This window comes from Rhinatrema bivittatum, chromosome 9, assembly GCF_901001135.1.
Source record: "Rhinatrema bivittatum chromosome 9, aRhiBiv1.1, whole genome shotgun sequence".
Taxonomy (NCBI): Eukaryota; Metazoa; Chordata; class Amphibia; order Gymnophiona; family Rhinatrematidae; genus Rhinatrema; species Rhinatrema bivittatum.
Genome location: NC_042623.1, coordinates 232,099,312 through 232,123,569, shown reverse-complemented (window position 1 = coordinate 232,123,569; position 24,258 = coordinate 232,099,312). Strand labels below are relative to the sequence as shown.

At 40.9% G+C, this 24,258-nt stretch overlaps 1 protein-coding gene across 2 annotated transcripts in view; it reads left to right on the top strand.

Moving 5' to 3' along the window:
* Positions 1-23,659, top strand: part of ACAP2 (ArfGAP with coiled-coil, ankyrin repeat and PH domains 2) — a 338,624-nt gene extending 314,965 nt beyond the window's left edge. For both annotated transcript variants that reach the window (XM_029615073.1, XM_029615074.1), the window contains one exon: positions 16,566-23,659. In XM_029615073.1, coding sequence (XP_029470933.1) covers positions 16,566-16,669 — 104 coding nt within the window. In that variant the 3' untranslated portion in view covers positions 16,670-23,659. The remainder of the gene's footprint in view (positions 1-16,565) is intronic.
* The last annotated feature ends 599 nt before the right edge of the window (positions 23,660-24,258 follow it).

Sequence of the window (24,258 nt, the reverse complement as noted above, 5' to 3'; positions counted from 1 at the left end):
TACAAAAATGTTTGGCTCACAGCAAGATAGTTACTGCATGAATCCTTGATTGTGGAATCTGCAATGAAAAGAGCAAAGAAAATCAATTCTTTTTTGAGCTCTCCTCCAGGAAAAGATGCCAAGTTATTGGATTTCACAGGAAAGAAAGTTTTCCAAGCAGCAACCTTCTAATCTAGAATAGGTGCACATCAATTACAAATGATCTATTTTCAGAATAACAACCGATAAAAGATGAATTTTCAGAGGCATTGCCATTACAAAACCAGAAAAAATTTAATGATATATACGACATAGCGGATTGTGTTAAGCACATAACTAAGTCCATATATGATCAAGAATGTTGGCAATAGTTATATCGGCCAGAAAAATGGCATGGCTCATAATTTCAGGACTCTGAGAAGGAGGTATATGAGAAGTTGACCAATATGCCATGCATAGGAGAAAATTTATTTGTGATAAAGTTAAGGAGTCCGTAGAAGCAATCAAAGACCAGAATATGGCACTTCTAATTGAGATGATGAAAGATCGATCAATTTTCTTGTAGGAGATACAACTAGCAATATTATAGGAAATCTTACTACTTTTCTCAGTGTAGAAGACATAACTCTTGCCAGTATTATAGACAATGGCAAATGTAATAATGTAGCAGTTACACCAGCCACAACAAAAACAACCTAGACGAAGAAATAGACATGGTGCAACAGATACATCCTCAGCAGCCACTACTAAGTTCACTGATTTTCTTACAGTTATCTAATCGAGAAACAACCCACTTGCAGAACTACCAGTAGAAGGAAGACTTCACATTTTCCAGTCTCAATGTAGTCTGATAGACAGGTGGGTTATGAAAATTTATTACCAAAGGATATTTTCTGCATTTCAAAGAACAAGCCTCAGAATCCACCAAATTCCCAAAGCCATTCAATCCAACAATTGGATATTATCAAAAAGGAACTGGAATCCTTTCTCAAAGCACAAACAATAGAACCTGTTCCTCAGAGGCAGAGAGGGAAACATTTTTGTTCGAGAGAGTTTTATTCCAAAGAAGATGGGAGATTTCTGTCCAATATTGGATCTCAGAGATTTAAATACTTATCTAAAAAAAAAGGGGGGGGGGGGAAATTAAAAATGAATTCTTTAAGTACTATTCTTCCTCTCCTACAAAAAGGAGATTTATTTATGTATTTAAAAAGTTTGTATACCATCATTCACAAGAAACATCACAATGGTTCACATCATAGAATCATAAAAGCAACAATAAATTCTGATAGTTAAAATACAATAAGATATTTAAACAAAATAAAATTATTAATAAAAGGATGGGTAAAACATCACTAGAACTCAGATGCCTGCACGCATATTACAATCAACACAGAAAATATCTGATTTGTGCTGTAGCAGCAACACTACCAATACAAGGTTCCTCCATTTGGATTGGCAGAAACTCCCAGAGTGTTCATGAAGTGTCTAGCTGTAGTTGCAGCTCACTTGAGGAAGACAAACTGTTAATCTTTTCATTCTTAGATGACTGATTAATATCAAGCACATTTTATGAGAACTCACTAGTAGATACAAATCAAGTAATACTGACTATGCAGTATCTAGGATTTGTGATAAATTTCAACAAATCCAGTTTAAACAGTGTGCAGCAACTGGAGTTCGTAGGGCATATCTTGATATGACAGAAGGGAAAGCTTATATTCCATGTCAAAGAGCAATCAGTCTAAAGTTCATGGCACAATCAATATCCAAATCAAAATAGGTGGCCACAAGAGCATTCATGAAATTTAGGCCATATAACATCTATGGTGCATGTCACTCCCCTTGCACATTGTAATGACCATGAGTTGTGTGTGGGGAGAGACAGACACTGGGCCAGAAGAAAAGTTACTTTATAAAACAGTATTATAATACAAATATATGCTAGCAAAAATATCAGGATGGAGGACATTACACTAATAAAGTAACACAGGCAATATATCAGAGGCTATAACACATGCGCATATAGAAAAGTAATAGCAATAGTTTTGTTTTTCTTCTAACATGCTTATGTACAAAACAGCAAGAAAAGAGATAAGATAACACACTAAATCACAGGCTCACTTTTGGTCTCCTGACAAACAAGGGGTTGACCATGCAAGGAATTGGCATAAGGTTTGAGGAAGTCTCCTCTAGGTGTGAGGACAAACTGTGCAGGAGTACAGATCAGCTTCTAGCTGTCTTCCATCTGTTCCAGCAGTTAAGAATGGGGACAGAGCTTTTGTACTGTGTGGTACATACATGCACAGCTCGAGTGTCTCTCCCACTGCCAACGCACTGCAGGTTTGTACTTACATGCATTCCTAACCTAGGGGTGATATTTCCTGCTCTCGATATTCTTCTTTTCAGGGGAACTATTTTGTCCTTGCATGTACATCTAAATTCTTCCGGTCCACTCTCCCTAATCCTAACACACACATCTAAAGTTTAAACAAGCCCAATGGCATTTAAAAAAGCAACTGGAACCAACACATACAACCACAGAGACACATAATTCCTATCAACAAAGATCTCATTGTCTCCCTAAATAAAGAATACCTGTTATGTGGTCAAAACATTCATCTTCTAGACATACAAAAATCTTGACAAGTTGCATCATTTCTGGGTTGGGGGTGCCCATCTAGAGCAAGTTTTTTTTTTCTCAGGGTTTATGGAATCAATAGGAGTCCAAAAGCTACATCAATCTATTGTTCTTCCAGGCTCTACAAGTATTTGAGCTTAGATTAAAAAAAAAATTACAAATTGAGATGAGCAGTCAAGTAGCTATGTTTTTATATCAACAAATGAGGAACAGGGTCCTTCCAGCTATGTGCAGAAAGGCCTTAAATATATGGAACTGGTCAATAATAAGGAAAATACAGATTTCAGCAATTTATCTGCCAGGCAAGAACAACATTCTTGTAGACTCATTGAGCCATCATCTTCAATCTCAGCAACATAGTTGAAAACCCCTTCAAAATTTGGGGAACATCAATCATGGATATCATCACATCTCCAGTCAGTCACAAACCATCTCAATAGTGCTCCAAAACAGCAACCCACCAGGCCACAGAGATGGATGCATTCACCATTTCTTGGAGCAAAGATCTAACACATGCATTTCTGCACATTCTTCTGATTCCAAAAACATGTCTCAAGCAAAAGAAAGGCAGATCGATGATCCTAATAGTCCCCTACTGGCCAAGATAAAGTGGATTTCCATGGCTGCACAAGTTAGTAGTAGTTACACCATTACAGCTACCAATGTTTCCAACCCTTCTTATCCAGTTCGTCACCTGAATCTTCCATCACTGGTATTAACAGCATGAATTTTGAAGGCCAAATAATTAACAAGTTGCAACGCACACACAATGTGAAGAAAATTCTATTAGCATCCAGAAAACCAACTATCAGAAAATCCTGTAGTTATAAAAGAAAAAGATTTTCAGCCTGGCGGCATTCTCAAAATGAAGATCTCGTCTGTTCCATTTCATGCCGTCTTCATTACCTTCTAATTCTTTAAGTTGGGTTTAAAAACAAATTCAGTTAGTGCACTTACGTGCCATAACAGCTTATCACCAGCATGTTAAAGGTTTTCTGGTTTCGCAAGAACCATTGGTTGCAAGATTTATTAAAAGTCTATATAATTGGAAACCTCTAATAAAAACAATGTAATGAAATTACAGTTTGAGCCCATGGCTATAGCAGAAATGAAATTTGTCACATGGAAGGTATTTTTCTCACAGGTCAAGCAGGATGGTAGTCCTCACATGTGGGTGACATCACAGGATGGAGCCCAATCACGGAACACTTTTGTCAAAGTTTCTAGAGCTTTGACAGGCACCTACTGGGCATGCCCAGGATGGCACTAACCCTGCAACCAGCAGGGGTCCCCCTTCTTTTCCACGCAGCAGTAGCCACGCGGCTTAAGGAGCTCCACAGAGATTCCTGACAGGAAATTTCCTCATGGAATTAATATTCAACTTTCTACCCCACAAGGGTCCCCCTCTTTCATTTTTACGTCTGTGGTGGTCCGGTAAATTTTTTTTTTACCCGATTCCGGTTGATTCCCGCTGAGTTTGGCCCTCACAGCCTACTGGCTGTCGACCGCACCACGGCTAAATTTTTTCACAGGCCATGGCGTCGGGGTTCAGTCGATGCCCGGACTGCACCCGCACAATGTCCATTACTGACCCTCACCAGGTATGTGTAATATGTCTGGGTAGCGAGCATGATGTCCTTACTTGCACCAAATGTGCCCTCATGACACCTAAAGGTCACAAGGCAAGAATGGAGAAAATGGAACTTCTCTTTCGGTCAAAAACCCCAACACCGTCCATAGCATCGACGTCGTCTGAACAGACACCGTCTACGTCGCACCATCATCAGGCACCGGCCTGTGTCCGACCAGCATCGACGACTCTACGGCCATCGACACCCTCTGTTCCCCCTCATAAAAAGGACAGAGGTGACCATTGAGAAAAGCATTGGCATTGACATCGCAGGTCTCAGACCGTAGACGCAGGAAAGGCCTCGACCATCATCGTCTGAACCGCCATCGAAGAAAAGCCCATCCAGAAAAGGCACCGTCCCTATCTGGTTCAGGGTCACCGAGGCAACCTTCAACGGGACTGGTGATAAGGAGCCGTGATTCCACCTCCAACGGTGGTCCCTCCGGCTACGCCTCCGCCTCCTCCGGCATCGGGGCTCCATGCTCCAGGTTTCCGGGAGGAACTGGATCAGATGATTCAGGAGGCCATCGGCAGAGCGATGCAAGGCTTCAAGGTTCCATCGACGCCGATACCGGTACCGATGTCTGAACCGGTAACCGATCCCATTTTAGCAGTGTTAGCACTGTTGCTCACGAGAATGGAAGCGCTGATCGCTGCTTTTCCTCCGATAGATCTGACGACTCCAATAGACCCGGTGCCTTCCTCTCAGATTTCTCTTTCATCGACAGAAGGAGAAACACCGTTCCTTCCGCCATCGGGTGTCCTTCTGATGCCCAGATCATTGGTTTCACCGATTGCATCTTTGTTTCCATCGGTGCCACCGACCCGTTCATTGGTGCCACCATCAGTGCCACCACTGACGCCTTGGGTGCCTCGCCCGGGACCTTCAAGTATACCAACTTTTCGTCCCTCCAAGGATACTGGGGGTGCTGGTGTTGATCCCTACGATACCTGGACTGATGATTCATCCCAGGATACCGATGACTTGGCATCTCCACCCTCTCCTGCTGAAAGCAGGAAGCGGTCTCCGCCAGAGGACTTGTCCTTCATTAATTTTGTGAAGGAAATGGCTGAAGTGGTTCCATTTCAACTTCAGACAGAACAAGATGATAGACATCAGATGATGGAGCTTCTTCAATTTTTAGAAGCTCCTAAAGAACTAACATCTATTCCCATCCATGATGTCCTCCTGGATCTTCTGAAAAGAAATTGGGAACATCCTGGTTCTGTGATACCAGTCAATTGGAAAGCTGACACTACATACCTAGTCCAGTCAACTCCTGGTTTCCAGAAGTCCCAACTGGACCACCATTCAGTGGTTGTTGTCAGCCCAAAAGAAAGCCCGGAGATCCAAGCCTCATTCTTCCTATCCTCCAGGAAAGGAACAAAAATTCCTGGATGCTATAGGTTGCCGTATCTTTCAAGGGGCAATGCTTATATCCAGCATCGCCTCTTATCAACTTTATATGACCCAGTACAACAGGGTCCTCTTTAAACAGATACAGGACTTTACTGAGTCCCTACCTCAACAGTCTCAAGACCAATTACACGCCCTAGCTCAAAAGGGTTTAGAAGCGGGCAAGCATGAGATAAGATCTGCCTATGATGTTTTTGACACCGCTTCCAGGGTTTCTGCAACAGCCATTTCTGCAAGGCGATGGGCCTGGCTAAAGTCGTCAGACCTATGACCTGAGATAATCTTTTTGGTGAGCAAATACAAAAGACAGTGGCACAACTCAAGGATCACCATGAGACTCTTCGCGAACTCTCCTTAATAGCTTCTGAATACCCTGCTAAGCAAACATTCAGAAAGGAGCCCAAGAAATCCTTTTACCGCCAAAGGAAATCTTATCCTCCTCCGTCCAAAGGTTGCTGCTCTAAGCCTTACCAGAAAGGCCAGTCCAGGCAACCTCGCAGGCAAAAGCCGCAAACAACTCCTCAACCAGGTCCAGCATCTTGTTTTTGACTTTTTTCTAGAGAGCAGCATTCAGACTCTACTTAGGCATGTACCAGTGGGAGGCCGATTGTGCCACTTCAGCCACATCTGGCACTCAGCCACCACAGACCAGTGGGTTCTCACCATAATAACTCAAGGTTATCATCTCAACTTTCTTACCATTCCACCGGTCTCCCCACCTCGGCTGATGTGGGAAACATCAGACCATTCACTGCTCCTGGAACAGGATATTTCCCTCCTCCTCCAGTCCAGAGCAATAGAACCAGTGCCCTACTCCCAACAGGGCCTCGGATTCTACTCTCTGTATTTTCTAATCCCAAAAAAGTCAGGTGGCGTTCGCCCGATACTAGATCTTAAACAAGTTCCTTCAAAGAGAAAAGTTCAATATGGTGACCTTGGGTTCCCTCCTCCCCCTTCTACAAACTGGCCTCTACTCTCTAGACCTCCAGGATGCTTACACATATTGCAATAACTCCATCTCATCGCAAATTTCTGCAATTCCTCATAGGCCCAAAGCACTACCAATATCGAGTGCTACCGTTCTGCCTAGCCTCTGCTCCATGAGTCTTCACCAAGTGCCTCGTAGTAGTAGCAGCGTTCCTCAGAACTCAAGGTGTCCACGTCTACCCCTACCTCGACTAGTTGATCAGGGCTCCCACACAGCAAGCTGTTCTGATGTCCCTACGTCTCACCTTGCACAACCTGATCTCTCTAGGGTTTCTCATCAATTATCCAAAGTCCAGCTTGGTCCCATCGCAAACCCTGTCGTTCATAGGAGCCAGACTTGGACACCCTCAAGGCGAAGGCATTTCTTCCTTGAGAACGAGCTCTCCTCTCCTCTCTCGCCCATCAGCTGCAGTCTCGGCAACGCTCCACTGCACGTCACTGTCTAGTCCTGCTAGGACACATGGCGTCCTCAGTACACGTCACTCCCATGGCTCGTCTCACCATGAGGATCCTACAGTAGACTCTAAGGTCACAGTGGATTCAGTCATCTCAACCACTATCAGCTGTTGTCCATATAACCAACCCACTTCATCTATCTCTAGCTTGGTGGAAGAATCAGGCCAATCTCCTCCAAGCCTTTCTTTTCAAGCTGCAGATCCTCAAATAACCCTTACAACAGATGTCTCCAACATCGGCTGGGGAGCACACATTGCCAATTTACAAACTCAAAGGTCCTGGTCTCCAGAGGAAGCCAAACACCAGATCAATTTCCTGGAGCTACGAGCAATCAGATATGCTCTCAGAGTATTTCAGGATTGCCTCTCCAACCAGGTCATCCTGATTCAAACGGACAACCAGGTGGCCATGTGGTACATCAACAGACAACGAGGAACAGGCTCCCGCCTCCTGTGTCAGGAGGCTGCACTGATATGGGCGGAGGCCCTCTCCCACTCAATGTACTTCAGGGCCACCTACTTGCCGGGAGTGGACAATGTGTTGGCAGACAAGCTGAGTCGCACCTTTCGACCACACAAGTGGTCTTTCAACCCCACAGTAGCGGACTCGATATTCCAGCGTTGGGGTTACCCTCACATAGACCTCTTTGCGTCACCTCAAAACCGCAAAGTAAAGAACTATTGCTCTCTCACTCGCAGCCAACACTCACAGCCAAGAGACGCGTTCTCCCTCTCATGGGACGCTGGTCTCCTATATGCATTCCCTCCACTTCCACTTCTCTCGAAGACTCTCGTGAAGCTACGTCAGGACAAGGGAAGCATGATCCTGATAGCACCTCACTGGCCACGTCAAGTGTGGTTTCCGATTCTTCAGGATCTCTCCATTCGCAGGCACATTACCCTGGGGCAGTACCCACTTCTGATCATGCAGAACAACGGGTGCCTTCGCCACCCCAATCTTCAGGCCTTGTCTCTGACGGCCTGGATGTTGAGAAGTTAATCCTGCAGCCTCTCAACCTTTCGGAGCCAGCTTCCCGTGTCCTGATTGCTTCACAGAAGCCTTCCATGAGAAAATCTTATCTTTACAAATGGAACAGGTTTAAATCATGGTGTTCTTCTCAGTCCCTCGATCCCTTTACCTGTTCCACCACGAAGTGTCTAGACTATCTCCGGCATTTGTCAGAATCAGACCTAAAAACTTCCTCCATCAGAATGCATGTCAGTGCGGTGGCCGCCTTCTATAAAGGTTTTGGGGATGTTCCTATTTTAGTACAACCCCTTGTAACACGTTTTCTGAAGGGCTTGCTCCACTTTAAGCCTCCACTGTGCCCTCCGGTCCCTTCTTGGGGCCTTAATCTGGTTTTAGGTCGGCTCATGAAACCACCATTTGAGCCTCTCCAATCCTGTGATCTTCGCTTTCTCACATTGAAAGTGATTTTTCTTCTGGCAATCACATCTGCCCGCAGAGTTAGTGAGTTACAGGCCCTAGTTACCTATCCGCCTTACACAAAACTTCTGCATGACCGGGCAGTATCTGCACTCACCCAAAGTTCTTGCCTAAGGTAGTATCGGATTTTCACATTAATCAATCTATTATACTACCCACCTTCTTTCCCAGGCCCCATTCCAATCCAGGAGAGCAGGCTCTGCATACCCTCGACTGCAAACGGGCTCTAGCATTCTACCTAGACCATACAGCTGCCCACAGGCAAAGTACTCAATTGTTTGTTTCCTTTGCTTCCATCAGATTGGGTCAACCTGTGGGTAAGCAGACTCTCTCCTCCTGGCTAGCGGACTGCATTTCTTTTTGTTATCAGCAAGCAGGCATTCCACTTCAGGACCATGTTAAAGCACACTCGGTCAGGGCCATGCAACTTCTGTAGCGCACCTTCGCTCGGTGCTGCTCCCTGATATTTGTAGGGTTGCTACCTGGAGTTCTTTCCATACCTTTACAGCCCATTATTGTCTAGACAAGGCTGGAAGACAAGATTCCATCCTTGGCCAATCTGTCTTGCGCAACCTTTTTACAACTTGATGTACCAACACATTTCCGCTTGCCCTTTAGGATTCAGGATGCCCTCTACCAAATTCCACCCCAGTTGTTGTGCCTGTTGCACATCTTGGGTACATTTGGTGCATGTTCGGACATCCTCAGCTCGGTACTCACGTATATGTAAGGACTACCATCCTGCTTGACCTGTGAGAAAGCAAAATGTTACTTACCTGTAACAGGTGTTCTCACAGGACAACAGGATGTTAGTCCTCACGAAACCTGCCCACCACCCCGCGGTGTTGGGTTCATTACGTTTTCTTATTTTATTTTTGGCATTTACTTTAGCTTTTAAATAAGACTGAAGGGGGACCCCTGCTGGTTGAGGGTTTGTGCCATCCTGGACATGCCCAGTATGTGCCAGTCAAAGTTCTAGAAACTTTGACAAAAGTGTTCCGTGATTGGGCTCCATCCTGTGATGTCACCCATATGCGAGGACTAACATCCTGCTGTCCTGTGAGAACACCTGTTACAGGTAAGCAACATTTTGCTATTTCTAATTGAGATCACTTCAGTGAGAAAAGTCAGTTACAAGCATTAGTTAACTACCCACTGTAGACTCAAATATTCAGAAAGTGATGCTCAGAGTCATTCAAAGTTTTGTAGTATCACAATTCCATCTGAACTAAACTATAACATTGTCAATGTTTTTTTTTTCCCCAAAAAAACCTCTTCCAGTGCCAGAGGAATAAGTCTTGCATATTATAGATTATAGAAGAGCACTTCTCTTCTACTTAGAACAAACCCTACAGAAAGTCGTCTCAGCTGTTTCTTTCAAATGATGTGAACAAAATAGAGTATCCAGTCAAAACTTAAACTTTATTCAGATGGCTTTGTCAATGTATATCTCATTGTTATACAACTATTGGTTTCAATTTGTCACAATCAATAAGGGCCCCATCAGGTCAGCAGTTGCCTCTTCTATGGCGCACCGAATCTGTGTCCATCCAGGACATATGTAAAGCATTGCATACATGTATAAAACATTATTGTTTAGATCAAGAATCATGCACGGACAGTAGCTTTGGCCCGGCTGTGCTGAGAAACATCTTTAACTAGAACATCAACTTCCCGCTTAAAAAAAAAAAAAAAAAAAAGGTTGCAGTGCACTGCAGACTTCTTTAAAGATGCACTTGCAACCCTCAGCTTGGCTGTATTGTTCCTGTTTGTCCTTGAAGAAAGCAAAGTTGCTTACCTGTAATAGGCGCTTTCCGTAGACAGTAGAACAAATAGTCACACAATCCCTCCCTATTGCCTGGCAAGTTGAAATTAACTAGGTTATAGACTGAGAGATGGCTTACTGTGATGGTAGTTTGAGAACTCCTGTCATGTTTGGAAAAGTTTATTTACCTTTCTGAGCTATGAGAGAGTGAGACTGACCTTTGTGCTATTAGATGACATCGTCCACTTGTGTGGCTGTTTTGTTCTTTTGTCCATGGCGAACACCTGTTACAGATAAGCAACTTCGCTTTATAAAATACAGCATATTACTGCCCTGAAGGTACACATGGACATTCTAGTATACGCATGTGGTTTTCAATGCTAGAAAATGCTTACGTTCTCTACCTATTTTATAAATGGGCACACATGTGTTAGGTGCAAAGTTGCTATATGGTTTTCTATCTATACTATATGTAGTACAGATAACTACTGTAAAGTATTAAATATTTTCAAATAAAAAATCTCTAATCACACATTTCCACATTCTGTAACATTTAACAATGCTCTCTTATTTATGAGGCTAATAGAATGAAAAAGGCTTAATCATTCCAAAAATTGGTTCAAACAGCATTTTAATTTTTGTCATACAGTCATTCTTGCTTAGATGAGGAGGTAACATTTCCCACTTTATTGCCAAGACAGAGCTGTATTTTTGGTTGGAACAGCTTACATCCACATGGCTTAAATCAAGCAATTGAATGGCAAGCTTTTCTTTATATTTGGATAGCTAAAGAGTTTTTGGTTTTGTTTTCTGTCTTTACCTTAACTTCTCATTACTACCTAGAGACTGATTCACATCAGGACAGCAAATTTGGCCAGGCAGTTCTTCTAAGCTTATTTAATTCCTTCAATTCTACCCTCCAGCCTTGGGCAATATAGATTGGTTGCAAAAATCTACTACTGGTCCCAAAAAACAAAGCGGAAGCCGATCCAAGTTTGCTATGCAGTGATAAAAAACGAAGAAGAGGATCGGTGTATAAAAGGACTTTTATTAGATCTTGCAAGGGCAAGATCTAATAAAAATCTACTACTGACATGCAAAAATTATTAAACCAATCATATGCAGCCCTCAGCTTGAGAGTCCCTACTTGTGTGGATGATGATATCCTGCTTGTCTATGGAGAAAGCTAAGTTGCTTACCTGTATCAGGGGTTCTCCATTGACAACAGGATGACTCAGCCACATAATCCCTCCACCTCTTTTAAAGTTAAAGCTTAACTGACTGTAAAGACTGAGGAGACTCGCAAAGTGGAAGGATTACATAAACTCAAAAAGATATTCTAGGTTTTTCAGAGCTCTGAGACAGCTTTCCATCTCAGTGCAGTCTGACGAGATCACCCATTTGTGAGGCTGATTTTATCTTGTTGTCTGCAGAGAACCCATTACAGGTAAGCAACTTAACTTTGTGTTTCTGGAACCAGATCTTTAATAGAACATTTTAAATCAATTTGATATGTTATAAACACCAAAGTGTAATACCTCCATTACAAGTTTGTGAATAGTATACAGCCAGAATTTCAGGTCGATTTGTTCACTGAACATTCCAAAGAATGTTTTTTTTATGAGGTTTGTTTTCTCAGAATAAAGAAAAGTGAACTGGATCAGCACAGTGTTTAGCTAAAAAGAACAAAAACATCTGGGTGAGGAGCTGTAGAGTGTAGCATGAAATTTAGGATATGGGGAATGATGCAGTGTTTACCTGCATACTTGCATTTAATTAACTAAAATTTTGTCCACTCATATTGTTCATTTTCTTTTATATATTGTAGTATTTTATTTGTCAGTTTTAAGCCCTTATTAAACAGTATTTTTGCAGCTGTGGGATAGTGGCTGGGAACAGCTGTTGCAAAGGATTTTGTTGTGTGCTCTGCTTATTCAGTGTTTTCAGCATTACCATTTACTGCTGTATTGACCTGGCTACACCCTCTTTTATTTTCTTTTGAACATGATTGAATCTTCTCCAGAATCGGAACTATTCTGTCTGTTTGGGAATGTCCTTGTGTTATGTTTGGTATACCGTGTTCTCAGATCCTCATTTACATGTATTGAGCAGCCTAGATGCTTTTCTCAATGTACAGTAATAAGATTTGGATCACTAAATCAATCAATATCACCAATATAAAATATAATTAAAGTACCATCAGAGTTTAGATTTTCATATTTCAGATGGCTTCATGGAATACTCTTTCTTGTGAGATTTTTTTATTCTGCAGGTGGCATATCGTCCTGGCTTATTTTCACAGTCACTCCATTTCTAATCTGTTTCTGTTGCAAATTAAAAACCTCTGACAAGAAATACCTCTCCTATTTGAGCCAAAGTATTGAATTGAGAGAGAGTGAGTTACTTGTTTCAGAATTTTAAATGAGCCTAAAATAAACTGATTTCATATACATGAAAGAAAAGATCTGACTGAGTTACCTACTTTTCCATAACATGCTAGATAGGGGAATGCACTAGATGAATTAATCAGTTTGCAAGATATGTGGGCTTGAAAATGCTTTTACTACATCTAATTTGTGCAAAAATTTAAAATGACGAGACAGTAGAGAAAACACTTTATTTTACTGGGCAATCGTCAGCATGGTGATTCCCTCTGTCCCTGAACTTTTCTAGCACAACATTTTACTAAACTAAAGCACTCAGAATGAGCAGGTCATTTCACTGGATGTCATTTAGTTTTCTTTAAATTTGTGTCTTTCTGAAATCTGTAAAGGGCAAATGATCATTCACATGATTTAACTTGGATCAATGTTTGGTGTATTCCATGTGCTGTTTATTTTTTAAAATACATTTAAATGATATTTAAAGCATTTGCAAAATCAACAGGACATCCTTCAATTATCACTCTTTGTACTTTACTTAATGTCTGTGAAATGGCTTGTATATCTTGGTGCATATGTTGAAGAATAGTAGCCACACCACCTTTTTGCATGGAAGCCTTCCTATTGTATACAGAGGTGATTTTTTTTTAGATGTTTCTTGTATCCTGAAGCTGTGTATAAGAAAGAGGACGAAGGGTGTATGTGCTCACAGTGAGCTCTGTCATAAACTTTAACTCTTTAGATAAAGCAGCACTTCTGTAGAACACAAAGTTGTTAAACATGTGCAATGAATGGAATTAGCTAGGGCATCAAATTTCCTTTCCTTGAGGACATTAAAATTGCTTTGAACTGTAGCAGGAACTAATATACTTTTCATGGTACAATGATTCCATCATTAATTACTTGTATGATGGGGATATTAAATTACAAAATGCTTTCTGAATGAATGTGTGCCACTGGTAGTAGAAGCCATATATGCCATTGTGCTATTTCTTATAATGCATGAGGATATTTACCTTCTGGTGCTAATGCTGGGCCCGATGTACTACTTCTGACCCTCTGTTAATGTTAGTCTCAGCTTTCCTCTTTGTTTTGTAACGTACAACGTGCCTTTTAAATTCCTTTGGATATAGAATGCTAAAGGCAATACAAGAGATTTTTATATTAAAAAATGTGCACTTTAAATACAAAATGACTACTTAGAAAATCATCCCCTGCCACCTTTAGTTTTAAACTATTTTAGAAGAGATGTTTTCAATGATAAATATTTCAATGCAACAAAAATTCTCTAAAGAGAATATTCTCCTGAATTGAGAAATATCCTGGGTAATGCAATTACTTTTACCTTCACATTCTTTATGATACTAGAAGAGGTCTAGTACCTGCATGGGTCCTAGAGAACACTGAAGTGTTTTTAGGTTGTGCTACTTTTTAAGGAGCCAAAAAGATGATCATAAACTTTTGAGGTCTCGCAGGCTTCTACAGATGTAATATTAGATGAGAGAATTTTTTCAGTTTTTAGACTTAAATCCAACATTCGCCTTTTGATCATTATTCTTAGCTGAATCAAAGAGCATTATGGAGTCCAAACTTCTAGCCAACATGGCAGAAGTGAAAATTTCTGAACCAGATCTGTTGTACCTAAGGCAGACCATCCTGTAGTGCCCCAGCAGTCATTTTCCATGCCAGGATGAATTTTCCTTTTGAAATGATGTAATGTGCTCTGTTACACCCTGGGGAATTATGTGTCAAAAAAATTAAAATTATGCACTGAAAAACTCAGAATTATGCAGAAGTAAATACTTTTATATTTTATACAGTAAATTAAACAGAACAGATTAAAACTGTTAGTTAAAACATTCTTTCTTACAAATATATGCGGGTATTTTTGTATTTGAAAATTTCTAAGAAATATTTCTGGAAGCAGGAACACCCTCAGGCTACTTTGGCTGTTCATGCAATGTGGGGAAAAAAAGCCAGACTAAAAACTAAATACATGATAGCAAATAAAACCCAGAATCCACCTGACAGCTGGTAAACATCATTATTTAACTACTTACATTATTGCTAGCGAGAAAGACCAAGAGAATGCAAAAAAAAGAAAATTCTTATCTCTCACCAGACAGGTTCCCAAGCATTCTCCCCTCCTCCATCAGGCCCCCTCCCATTTGAAATAGAGCAGAGAAAGGTCCCCCTTCCCTCATTGTTAAGGCACCTTCCACTCTCATTGGGTGCCCCCCTCCCCGTGAGGTTCCCCATCAAAGGCAGTCCTCTCTCCCATCAGGGTCCCCTCTTCAGGCCCCTATTACGCCCCCTCTTCCTAGCACCATTCTCTCAAGTTCTCCCCACCTTATGGCCCCCTCCCTTTACCAGATTCAGGTCCCTTTCCTCCAAGTTCCCTTCCATCCCCTTGAACCCGTGCCCCCTTGGGACACCCTCCTCTTCCAGTGGTCCCCCTCCTCCACAACAGGCAGCAAAGTCTGCTGCAGGCAAGGGAATAGTGACTAGTCTGACTGCGCACTGTCCGGCAGTACTATACTCAGCAGTTTTGACATCTGCTTCCCCCCCCAGGCTAGCCCGAGTGCCCACACGGGTCCATATCTAGGCAGCCAGCGGTGATTTAATTGCTACAGGCCTTCTCCCTCTATGCTGTGGCAGTCAGTGCAGGCAGTCCATGATATGGAGTGGTGGGAGCACGAGCAGATAGTAGGGCGGCTTGGCTGACATTTGAAGAAGTATCAAGGCAGAACAGATATGAGTGTGAGCCAGTGCATGCAATGCCCCCCCCCCCCCCCCAAAAGTGGCTTCAGTATGCATATGGGACAGCGCTATAAATGAGGAAGTAAAGACGGTAAAAGGGTACCTTACAAAAGGAATTAGGTGATTATGTGGCTTCTTAATAATTATGGAGAAAATTATGCACGCACATAATCGCATAATTCCCTGGGGTGTAGTTAGTGAAAGGCCATTGTGGTCCTAAGAAAAATGATTTTTTTATTGAAAGATTTAAAGGCTTTATTTAGCTTTTTTTTTTCTTCAGATAATTATGGAATGTCTTCATTGATGTTTTATCTATCTATTCTGTAACTTTGTGTGTGCTGGACACAGTCCTCTTAGCTGCTGTTGCAGATAGTGATAACATTGAAACTGTTGCGCATTACTGTACTTGGAACAGGCAGATATGGTGCTGAAAACTCACTAAAAGCTGAAAATAAAGGATGAGAAAGAGCTTGTTATCAACAAAGTGGAGCCTGTTTGCAAAGGAGATCTCTCCAGTGGCCAGAATGGGGAGAATGGAAGCAGATTTCCTTTTTTGCTTTACGCAGTACAAATCTGGGACTGAGAGGAAACACATGGATATGTGAACCAGAACTTGATGATATGACTGGGCTATGTAGGATTATTTACAGTACATGCACAAAATAAACCATAACCACTGACAGTTTTATTATAGAGAAATATTAGCAAACTAAAGTTCTCTGTAGAATGAGGGGATTGCATTGTATATGTCTTCTTTACAAGACTATGTTGGACATAATTATCCTTTACAATTTAATAAACGTACCCTATCTTTTATGCCTGGAAATTACTTGTGTTTCTCCCTTATCTAACTCTGAACTTTCATCTGTTGAGCTGCACTGAGGCTCCTTCAGGTATCGTTTCCTTTTAGTGACTACTTTTCCAGGATCTGCATGTTTATCCCAGTCTGTCAGTTTAGTTATTACAATGTTTAAATGTTTAAAGGAAAGATGTCCAGTATCTTATGATTTCCAAGGTGGCATTTTTTTTTTTAAAATAACTTTGCATTTTTGTTTGTGGGGCAAAAGCATTAAGAGTTTCCACATTTTATTTCTATCATGCAGGGGATGAAACTTACCAGGACATTTTCCGTGACTTTTCCCAAATGGCATCCAATAATCCAGAGATATTAAACCGTTTCCAGCAGTCTGAATCGCAGAAGTTTTGAATATTGAAGGGGGAAAAATGTGGAAACCCGTCATGCCCAGTTGCACACTTCTTTTCCTGCTTCCAACTCAGAATTGCTGTATGTTTACTGTAGCTGTGCCAGATGGAACGTTGCGGGTTAAGTAATAACTAATTTGGAAACATGAGGATTGTTTACAAAGCTTCCTACATCGCAAACTGGGGTTTTGGACCAGTAGGAATGCAGAGCTCAATTCACCCAAATTCACAACTTAGAAACATTTCTGGCAGAAAGATATTCTTTGTGCATGACAAATACAAATATTCCAATCATTGGTTAAAAAAAAATTTGCACAATGAATGAAAAAATTATATTTTTATTTAATTTATTATTGTTTCCTCATTGATTTTTAGAGAGCTGGGCCATTTTGATCCTTATTTGCTGTCATTTACTATGTTACAATGTATATAAGAGCTTTTGAGGATATGTCAGCCTTTAGTTTGGCTGATATCATACTGAGAGTATAAATAGATCACTTCCTCTGCTCAATCCATATATTGATGAGGGTTAAGGGGTATGACTTTGCATATTTGGTAAGGGATAATGTGGTGATACAGATTATAATAAAGCTGATATTTTAGCTGATTCCAAGCTGCTGCCAGGCTAAAAGGATGCATCAAAGGTGTTCATGGGCTTTTCCTAGATATGCAAGACCTCTGAGCTGTGTTTTTATAATATTGGCTTTGATTCATTTTATTCTTCAAGCTCAGTGAATATGTGGCCGTAAACTGGGTCCCTAATTTGGGTGAATTGAGCCTTTTGTGTGTGGGATTTGGGGGGGGTGGGGGGGAAGAAATGCAGTACCACGTCATCCCACAACTGAACAAGTACAGCAGTCCAAAGACAATGAGGTTTATGCTACAGTAGAAATACTGTTAACAAGCAGGCTGTACTTCACTTCTGTGTCTTGAAACACCATGTACAGCTAACAAAATAATTATATGACCAATACATACAAAAGAGCAATACGATGCTATGGCACAAAATTAGAAATACCCTTAAAGTATGCTACCCACAGGCACCGTTGTACTCTGTCCTTAAACTTGTTTTAACAATTAATGATATATTTATTTAACAGCTTTCTGTATACGCCTATAGTTTGCTAGTCCTTAGTTGTAATAGGTGGGTCCACACTTTTCCTACCATTGTTTTTACATAACACTGCTCTTTTATAAAGTTTCATTTATAAATATGCTGATAATTTAAGAGTGTAATCTTATGGGCCTGGAACGTGCTAAGAAATGTTTTAAGGTAGAAGCCTAAGAGTGGACCAATTTTTAATTTATTTTTATTTTTTGCTTTAATACAATAGAAGTTAGACATACACTTGTCATAACCAGTTTTTCTATATATTTATTTCTGGCAGATTAATACTAAAATAAACTCTAAATTCATACTTTGCTGTAACTGAATAAAAACATCTATACAGGAACCTTGTTGAAAAATTAGAGGCTTTTGATATCAAAGTTAATTCTCCTAAATCTTTATCATCAAAAGTGCATTTTTAAGCAAAAGGTTTCCCCTGTTCTGTACTGAGAATACCTTTACTAAGTCTACAAAAGAGAAAGTGAGTACAGGGATAATATAACCATTTAAACAAACACAAAATAAACAGACAAAATGTAATTCTTATAGTGAAGGGGCATAATGGGTGCTGCCTAGTTGATCTGCTGTGGACCGTAAAACTCAAAATCATTGTTTCTAGTACATACATTTTTCTTTTTAGCTTAAAATTAGCAGTTATTACAGTCTGACACAAACCTCAACCCCTCCCTCCTAAATATGGCTGCATTCCAATGGAGAGAGTCTCTCAAGAGAATATCACCAAGTCATGGTCTTCTATACAAACAATTTAAGAGCTCTTATTTATTGAATATTTTTCTAACCTCACCACCACCAATGCTGTGAACTGCCATGTGGATGCTCCCTGATTCAGTTCCCAGATTAAGCCTTCTGTACCCCCGGTCGGCTGGGGGTGATGTGAAGGCATCATTCATAGCTTCTGGCAGGGTGGAGGGGAGTCGTGGTTGTTGAGGATGAGGGCTGGATTTAGAGCCCATGGTACAGGGTTCTGGAAGGGAGTCCTGATGCATAGCCTAAGGACTGTTGCTGCATTAACCAGAGGAGGAACAGTGGAACAGAAGGTCTATTAAAAGTGCGGGAAAAATCCCGGGGTAGCTGCCAATGAAGGCTCCTAGAGCCAGGATTCCAGCACTGATTGCGCATGAGCTTAAGGAGAGAGAAGAAACTGCCGGGCAGAACTTCCCCTAAAACATTCTTTACCATGACAAAAAGCCTCAAGGAAGGCTTATACCTTCATTTTGCTTTGGGCTCAGTGATTGAATGTTAGGATCTACATTAAACCAACCAGCCGGTGACCATATGACGACTTCTTTACTATAAGAATACTTTTTCATTAGCTCTTTTTGTACAGTTTTTAATTTTTTTTTCTCTGTTGGTCTGGAATGTTTTGAAGATTTCCTTTTAAAATATCCATTTAAAGCATGGGTGTTAAGGCAGTAAGGTTTGTCATCTTATGTGCAATAGTAAGATTTGGGTTAGTTTCACATTTTAAATCCTTGAAAAAATCTGACCATGTTTACAGCAGACATGCAATTTTCAGCAAACCTGTCTCCTGAGACATCATTTGAACTTGTATGTTGATGAAATGGTCATGCTGTTTCATTTACCGTAGCCTGCATTTTGGGTTTTTAGACATTTATTTTTAGGTTTATAGTGCAGGTTTCCAACTGTTTGATGCATGAGATTAAAAAACTGTCTGTGTGTTGTCCCCCTCCCCTTAGGTCATTTTTTTTCAGTCTTTGGCAGTAGAAATCGTATATTCTCTACTTCATTAAAGCTTCCTGTAGCATATTTTTATATTGGAGGAATTGATGACTCTCTTGAATATTTTGAGTTTTATGACCCTTGCATCTGATTTATAATAATGATGCTTTTTAAGCGGGAGTACTTTGAAATATGTTTGGCATATGTAGTGAGCATTTTAAATGTATTAAATAGAGAAGAATGAAATATCAAATAATTAAAAAAAAGAAAAAAAACAAATTGTTCATGACTTGTGCTGTTTGCTATGTCAGAATTTTTGAAATTTATTTTTACTTTTCCTGTATTTTATTCTCATGATAATTTTAGCAGAATTCTAAAGCTATACATGTAAGTACTTTTTAAGCTAATGAACTGAAGTTCTATAAAGGCTAAGAAAAACTATGTGGCATGAAATACTTAGAAACCTGTAAATACAGAAGGTCTAAGTAGCAGTTCATTTTTAGAGGGCTTTTTTGCCTGCTCTCTGGGTATTTTAATATTAAATCCTCTGGCAAAAGTAGAATTTTAAAAAATATTTCTTTAATTCCTACAAATACTGTGTGCTTAAAAGAAGAGCAAAGCACAAAACATAAAGCCCAGAAATTACCATCCAGGAAAATCATGCAACTGTAATTCTTTTCATTGGTAACTTGTTTTATGATTTTATGTGATTTTATTATGAATGTTTATTATATATCTTCTGTTTTAATTTGACGATCCTTGCCTTGAGCATTTCTATGGAAAGGCAAGTTATAAATCACAACAAATAAATGAAAGGCTTGTCAACATAACTGACAAAACAAGTTTAATTGAACACATTGTAAGTGATATTGATTATGCCTTTATCCAAGACTGTATATAATATGTTGTGCTAAAATATAATGCTATGCACCTTCAAAAAAAGAAAATCACTTTAAAATTATTATTTCTGTGTAATTTGAGACTTTGTGCAAAAAGGCATTAATGTCCTCCCAGGTGGCACTGTAGCATCCTGCGATGCCCATCTGGCAGTTACATGCTCCAGCAGCCTAAAGAGAAGCTTGACAGGCTATTAGAGGACAACTGGGTACCCAGCTCCCTGAAGAAAGCCCCATAATTATGACAGAAAAAACTTTTGGTTCAAAGTTATTTTCTCTTCCTGAGGGTGTACCGCATGCCAACGTGCACACCCAGCTGACTGCTTTTGGAGTCAGCTGGGCTGATATGCCTCTTTAAATCCAATCTCAAATTATCCAGGAATTTATATTTGTCTTGTAAAAAATGATCCAATTAGATCTTACCTGCTAATTAGCTTCCCCCAGTCATGACAGAACAGTAACACTGTGGGATTCTTCCTCCTACCAGCAGATGGGTCAAAGTATATGAGATTTCTTCCTTTGATGTCACCTGTATATAGGCTGGCCCAGCAAGGACCAAGTCATTAGTCTTTAGCCAAAGCTTTCGTGTTTTTCTGTTTATCTATATTCCCCGCTCCCCCCCCCCCCTTTTTTTTTGAGCTTTCGAATCAGTCTAAATTATAATTTGGATAATTCAACAAAATCTTTCAAATTTTGCACCTTTCTGGGGCATGTTCCATTATCTCTGTGTTTTGCTCCATAATCTGCTTCTTTCTTCCCCAGGACTAACTTCCTCCTGGACCCTGCACTCTATGCTTTTCTTCCTTGCCTAGCATGATGTGTTTAAGCAACTCGAAGGACAGTAATCAAAGTAGAAAGTAAACAACAAAAAAAAGAGAAAGGAGAGTCTCATTCATGTCATCTGTATTATTTTGTGCTTCTGCTTTTCTTTTCTCCCCCTATCTTCCTTCAGATGAGATCTATACTGGACTGTCAGGACTTAAGGAAAGCTAAATTAGCAGTTAAGATCTAATTGTACCTTCCTCTTCGTCCTGACAGACCAGTAACCCTGTGGGATGTCCTAAAACTGTACTTATCCTAGATGGAAGATACCCAGAGCTGCTTCCAGGACCCCTGTAGCAAATTTTGTCTCTGTTCTCTAGTGGAGTTGAAGTCTGTAATGTTTCGCAAACGTGTGCACTGATGCCTAGGTATCTGTTTTGCATGTGTCTATAGGGGCAGTTGCCCTATATTCTGCCCAGGATGTTGCTTGTGATCTGGTGGAATGCACCCTTAGGCCTGCTAGCACTGATTTCTTCCTCATTATGTACGTTGTTCCTCTCGCCTCCTTTATCCATCTGGTGATCGAGGCCTTGGATGCTGCCAGTCCCTTTCCATGCTCTGAGAACAAGTTAAACAGCCAGTCTGATTTCTTGAATTCGTTGGTCACTTTAAAATATCTCAGCAGGGCCCTGCATGCATCTAGGAATCTCAAATCTCTACGTTTCTCTATGCACACTGCTTTTCTGAACCCCGGCAAAGAAAAGGCCTGCTTAAGATAAAATTCTGACACAACGTTTGGCAGAAAAGACAGTACTAGTCTTATTGTCACCTACTCCTTCAAGAATGACAAGTATGGATCCCTGCATGACAGCAAAACTCCAAAATTCTTCTTGCTGAGCTAACTGCTACCAGAATGGCTGTCTTTACAGACAAATTCTTCAAGGAGCTTCTGAGTGGTTCAAATAGAGCCCTGGCTAGAGTCCTTAGCACCCTGTTTAGGTTCCATGGTGGGTCTATGGGCTTATGCAATGGCTTTAGCTGCTTGCTCCTCTCAAAAATCATACCACATCCTGATGGGTTGTTATGGACCTGCCTCTGAAAATGCCCCTAAAGCAAGAGATTGTCACTATTTGGACTCTTAAAGGTAGATTTTATTATATGGACTTGCCAATTTTCTAATGTGTGCGTTGATACGTGCAATTTTAGAAAATCCACTACCTGTGCGCACATGCACACCAAATACGCGTAAGGTGGGAATTTTTTAAGTTGTGCGTGGCGATGCAAATGGCTGGATTCCCACTTCCATCCCAGTCCGCTCCAGTAAAGAAGTGGACTTCCTAAACCTCCTAACTAACCTGCCTCCCTTTTCCCCTAATCACCCCAACCCCTAAAACCCTACTGCCTATCCTTTTTTTTTTTTTTTTATTTTGCTACTTACCCGAGGTCCAGAGCAGCAGCAACTTGCGCCTTATTGACACTGGCCTGTCTTGCCCCTTTTTAAAAAAAACATTTGTGCGCGTACCGGGAGATATGTGCATGGCCGCGAATATTTCAAAATGCACATGGCCCAGTTTGCGCATATCTCCCTGTTTTGGCATGTGCTGGGCTTTGAAAATTAGCCCATTAGTGCATTTACTGCCAGCCCCTTGTTTAAACCTTCCTGCAGAAACTGAAGGATTGCTGCTACTGCTACTTTTTCCTTGGGCACCAGCCTTCGAAGATTTTCTAAATCCTACTATACGTTAAGAGATGTTCCTCTTTCTGGTTTTCAATTACATTGCGATTAGTTAGTCTGAGTATCCTCTCTCCTCTCAATAGCCAGGCCATAAGCGAGAACCTGTCTGAAACCTCTTTGAAGTTGTTTAGTTGTGTCATTTCCATTCTTGCCAGGGCCGCGTACTGTGGCCTCCTCTGCCAGTCTGGTACCACTAGGATCACCAACCCCGGATGTTGTGCTATTCTTCTGATCACCTTCCCCACCATTGGCCAGGGAGTGAACACATACAACATCCTGTCTACTAGCCAGCTCTGTGCTAGTGCATCTATTCCTTTGGACTGTATGTAATTCCTTCCTGCGACTGAAGAACCACCTGGCCTTCTTGTGGCCATTAAGTCCCACTGGGGGGGGGGGGGGTGGCCACCCCAGGATCGCACCAGTAGTTGAAATGCTTCTTCCGCTAGCTCCCATTCCCCTGAGTCTAGTGTCGGCCAAGGAAGTCTGCCTGGATATTGTCTGCACCTATGTAGACTACTGAGATGTCTTGCAGATCCCTTTTGGCCATTGCTGTTATCAGGGATGCTTCCCTGATCAGTCCTACACTTTTTTTTGTTTCTCCTTGCTTGTTTATATATGCTACACTGTGGCATTACTTGAGTGGATCTGTATTGTACGAAGCTGTATAAATCGTTCTCTGTATGAAGTTGTATAACTCGTTCTCTGTATGATGTTGTTGTTGTTTCGCTGTAAACCGGGGTGAAGGCAGTAAGCTATACTTCGGTATATAAAAGAATATAAATAAAATAAATATTGCTTTGCCTTGCAACTGCATTCTAAAGTACCCTAGAGCTAATCTGATTGCTTTTATTTCTAGCTGGGTCATGGAGTAATCTGCTTCCTGCCATGACCAAGTTCCTAGGCTATCCTTCCCTGGCAATGTGCTTCTCAACCTAGGTGACTTGCATCTGTTGTCAGTTGTCCAATCTGGGTTTTCTAGGCTAGTTTCTCTGGTCAAATTGCTCAATGACAGCCACCATCGTTAAGGTTTTTTATTTATTTATTTTTATTTATTTAACACTTTTCTATACCGACCTTCATGAAAAAAAATTCACATCAGATCGGTTTACATATAACAGGGGGATAACATGATCAACCATTTAACAAGAAGCGAAAGTTACATATAACAAGGAGGTAGAACTAGGTGTGGCTAGGGTAGCCTGAGGTAAAGGACAGAGTATCTGAATAAATTAAACAAAGGCATAAAATATAACGTTTAAGCTAGGCGAGGCACCTAGTCAGGAAGGTGGAGTCTTGTCTGGTCGGGTATTGAAGGTTTTGAGAGTTAAGGGAAGGCTTGGAGGAAAAGCCAGGTCTTAAGTTTTTTCCGAAAGGTTAGAGGGCAGTTAAAT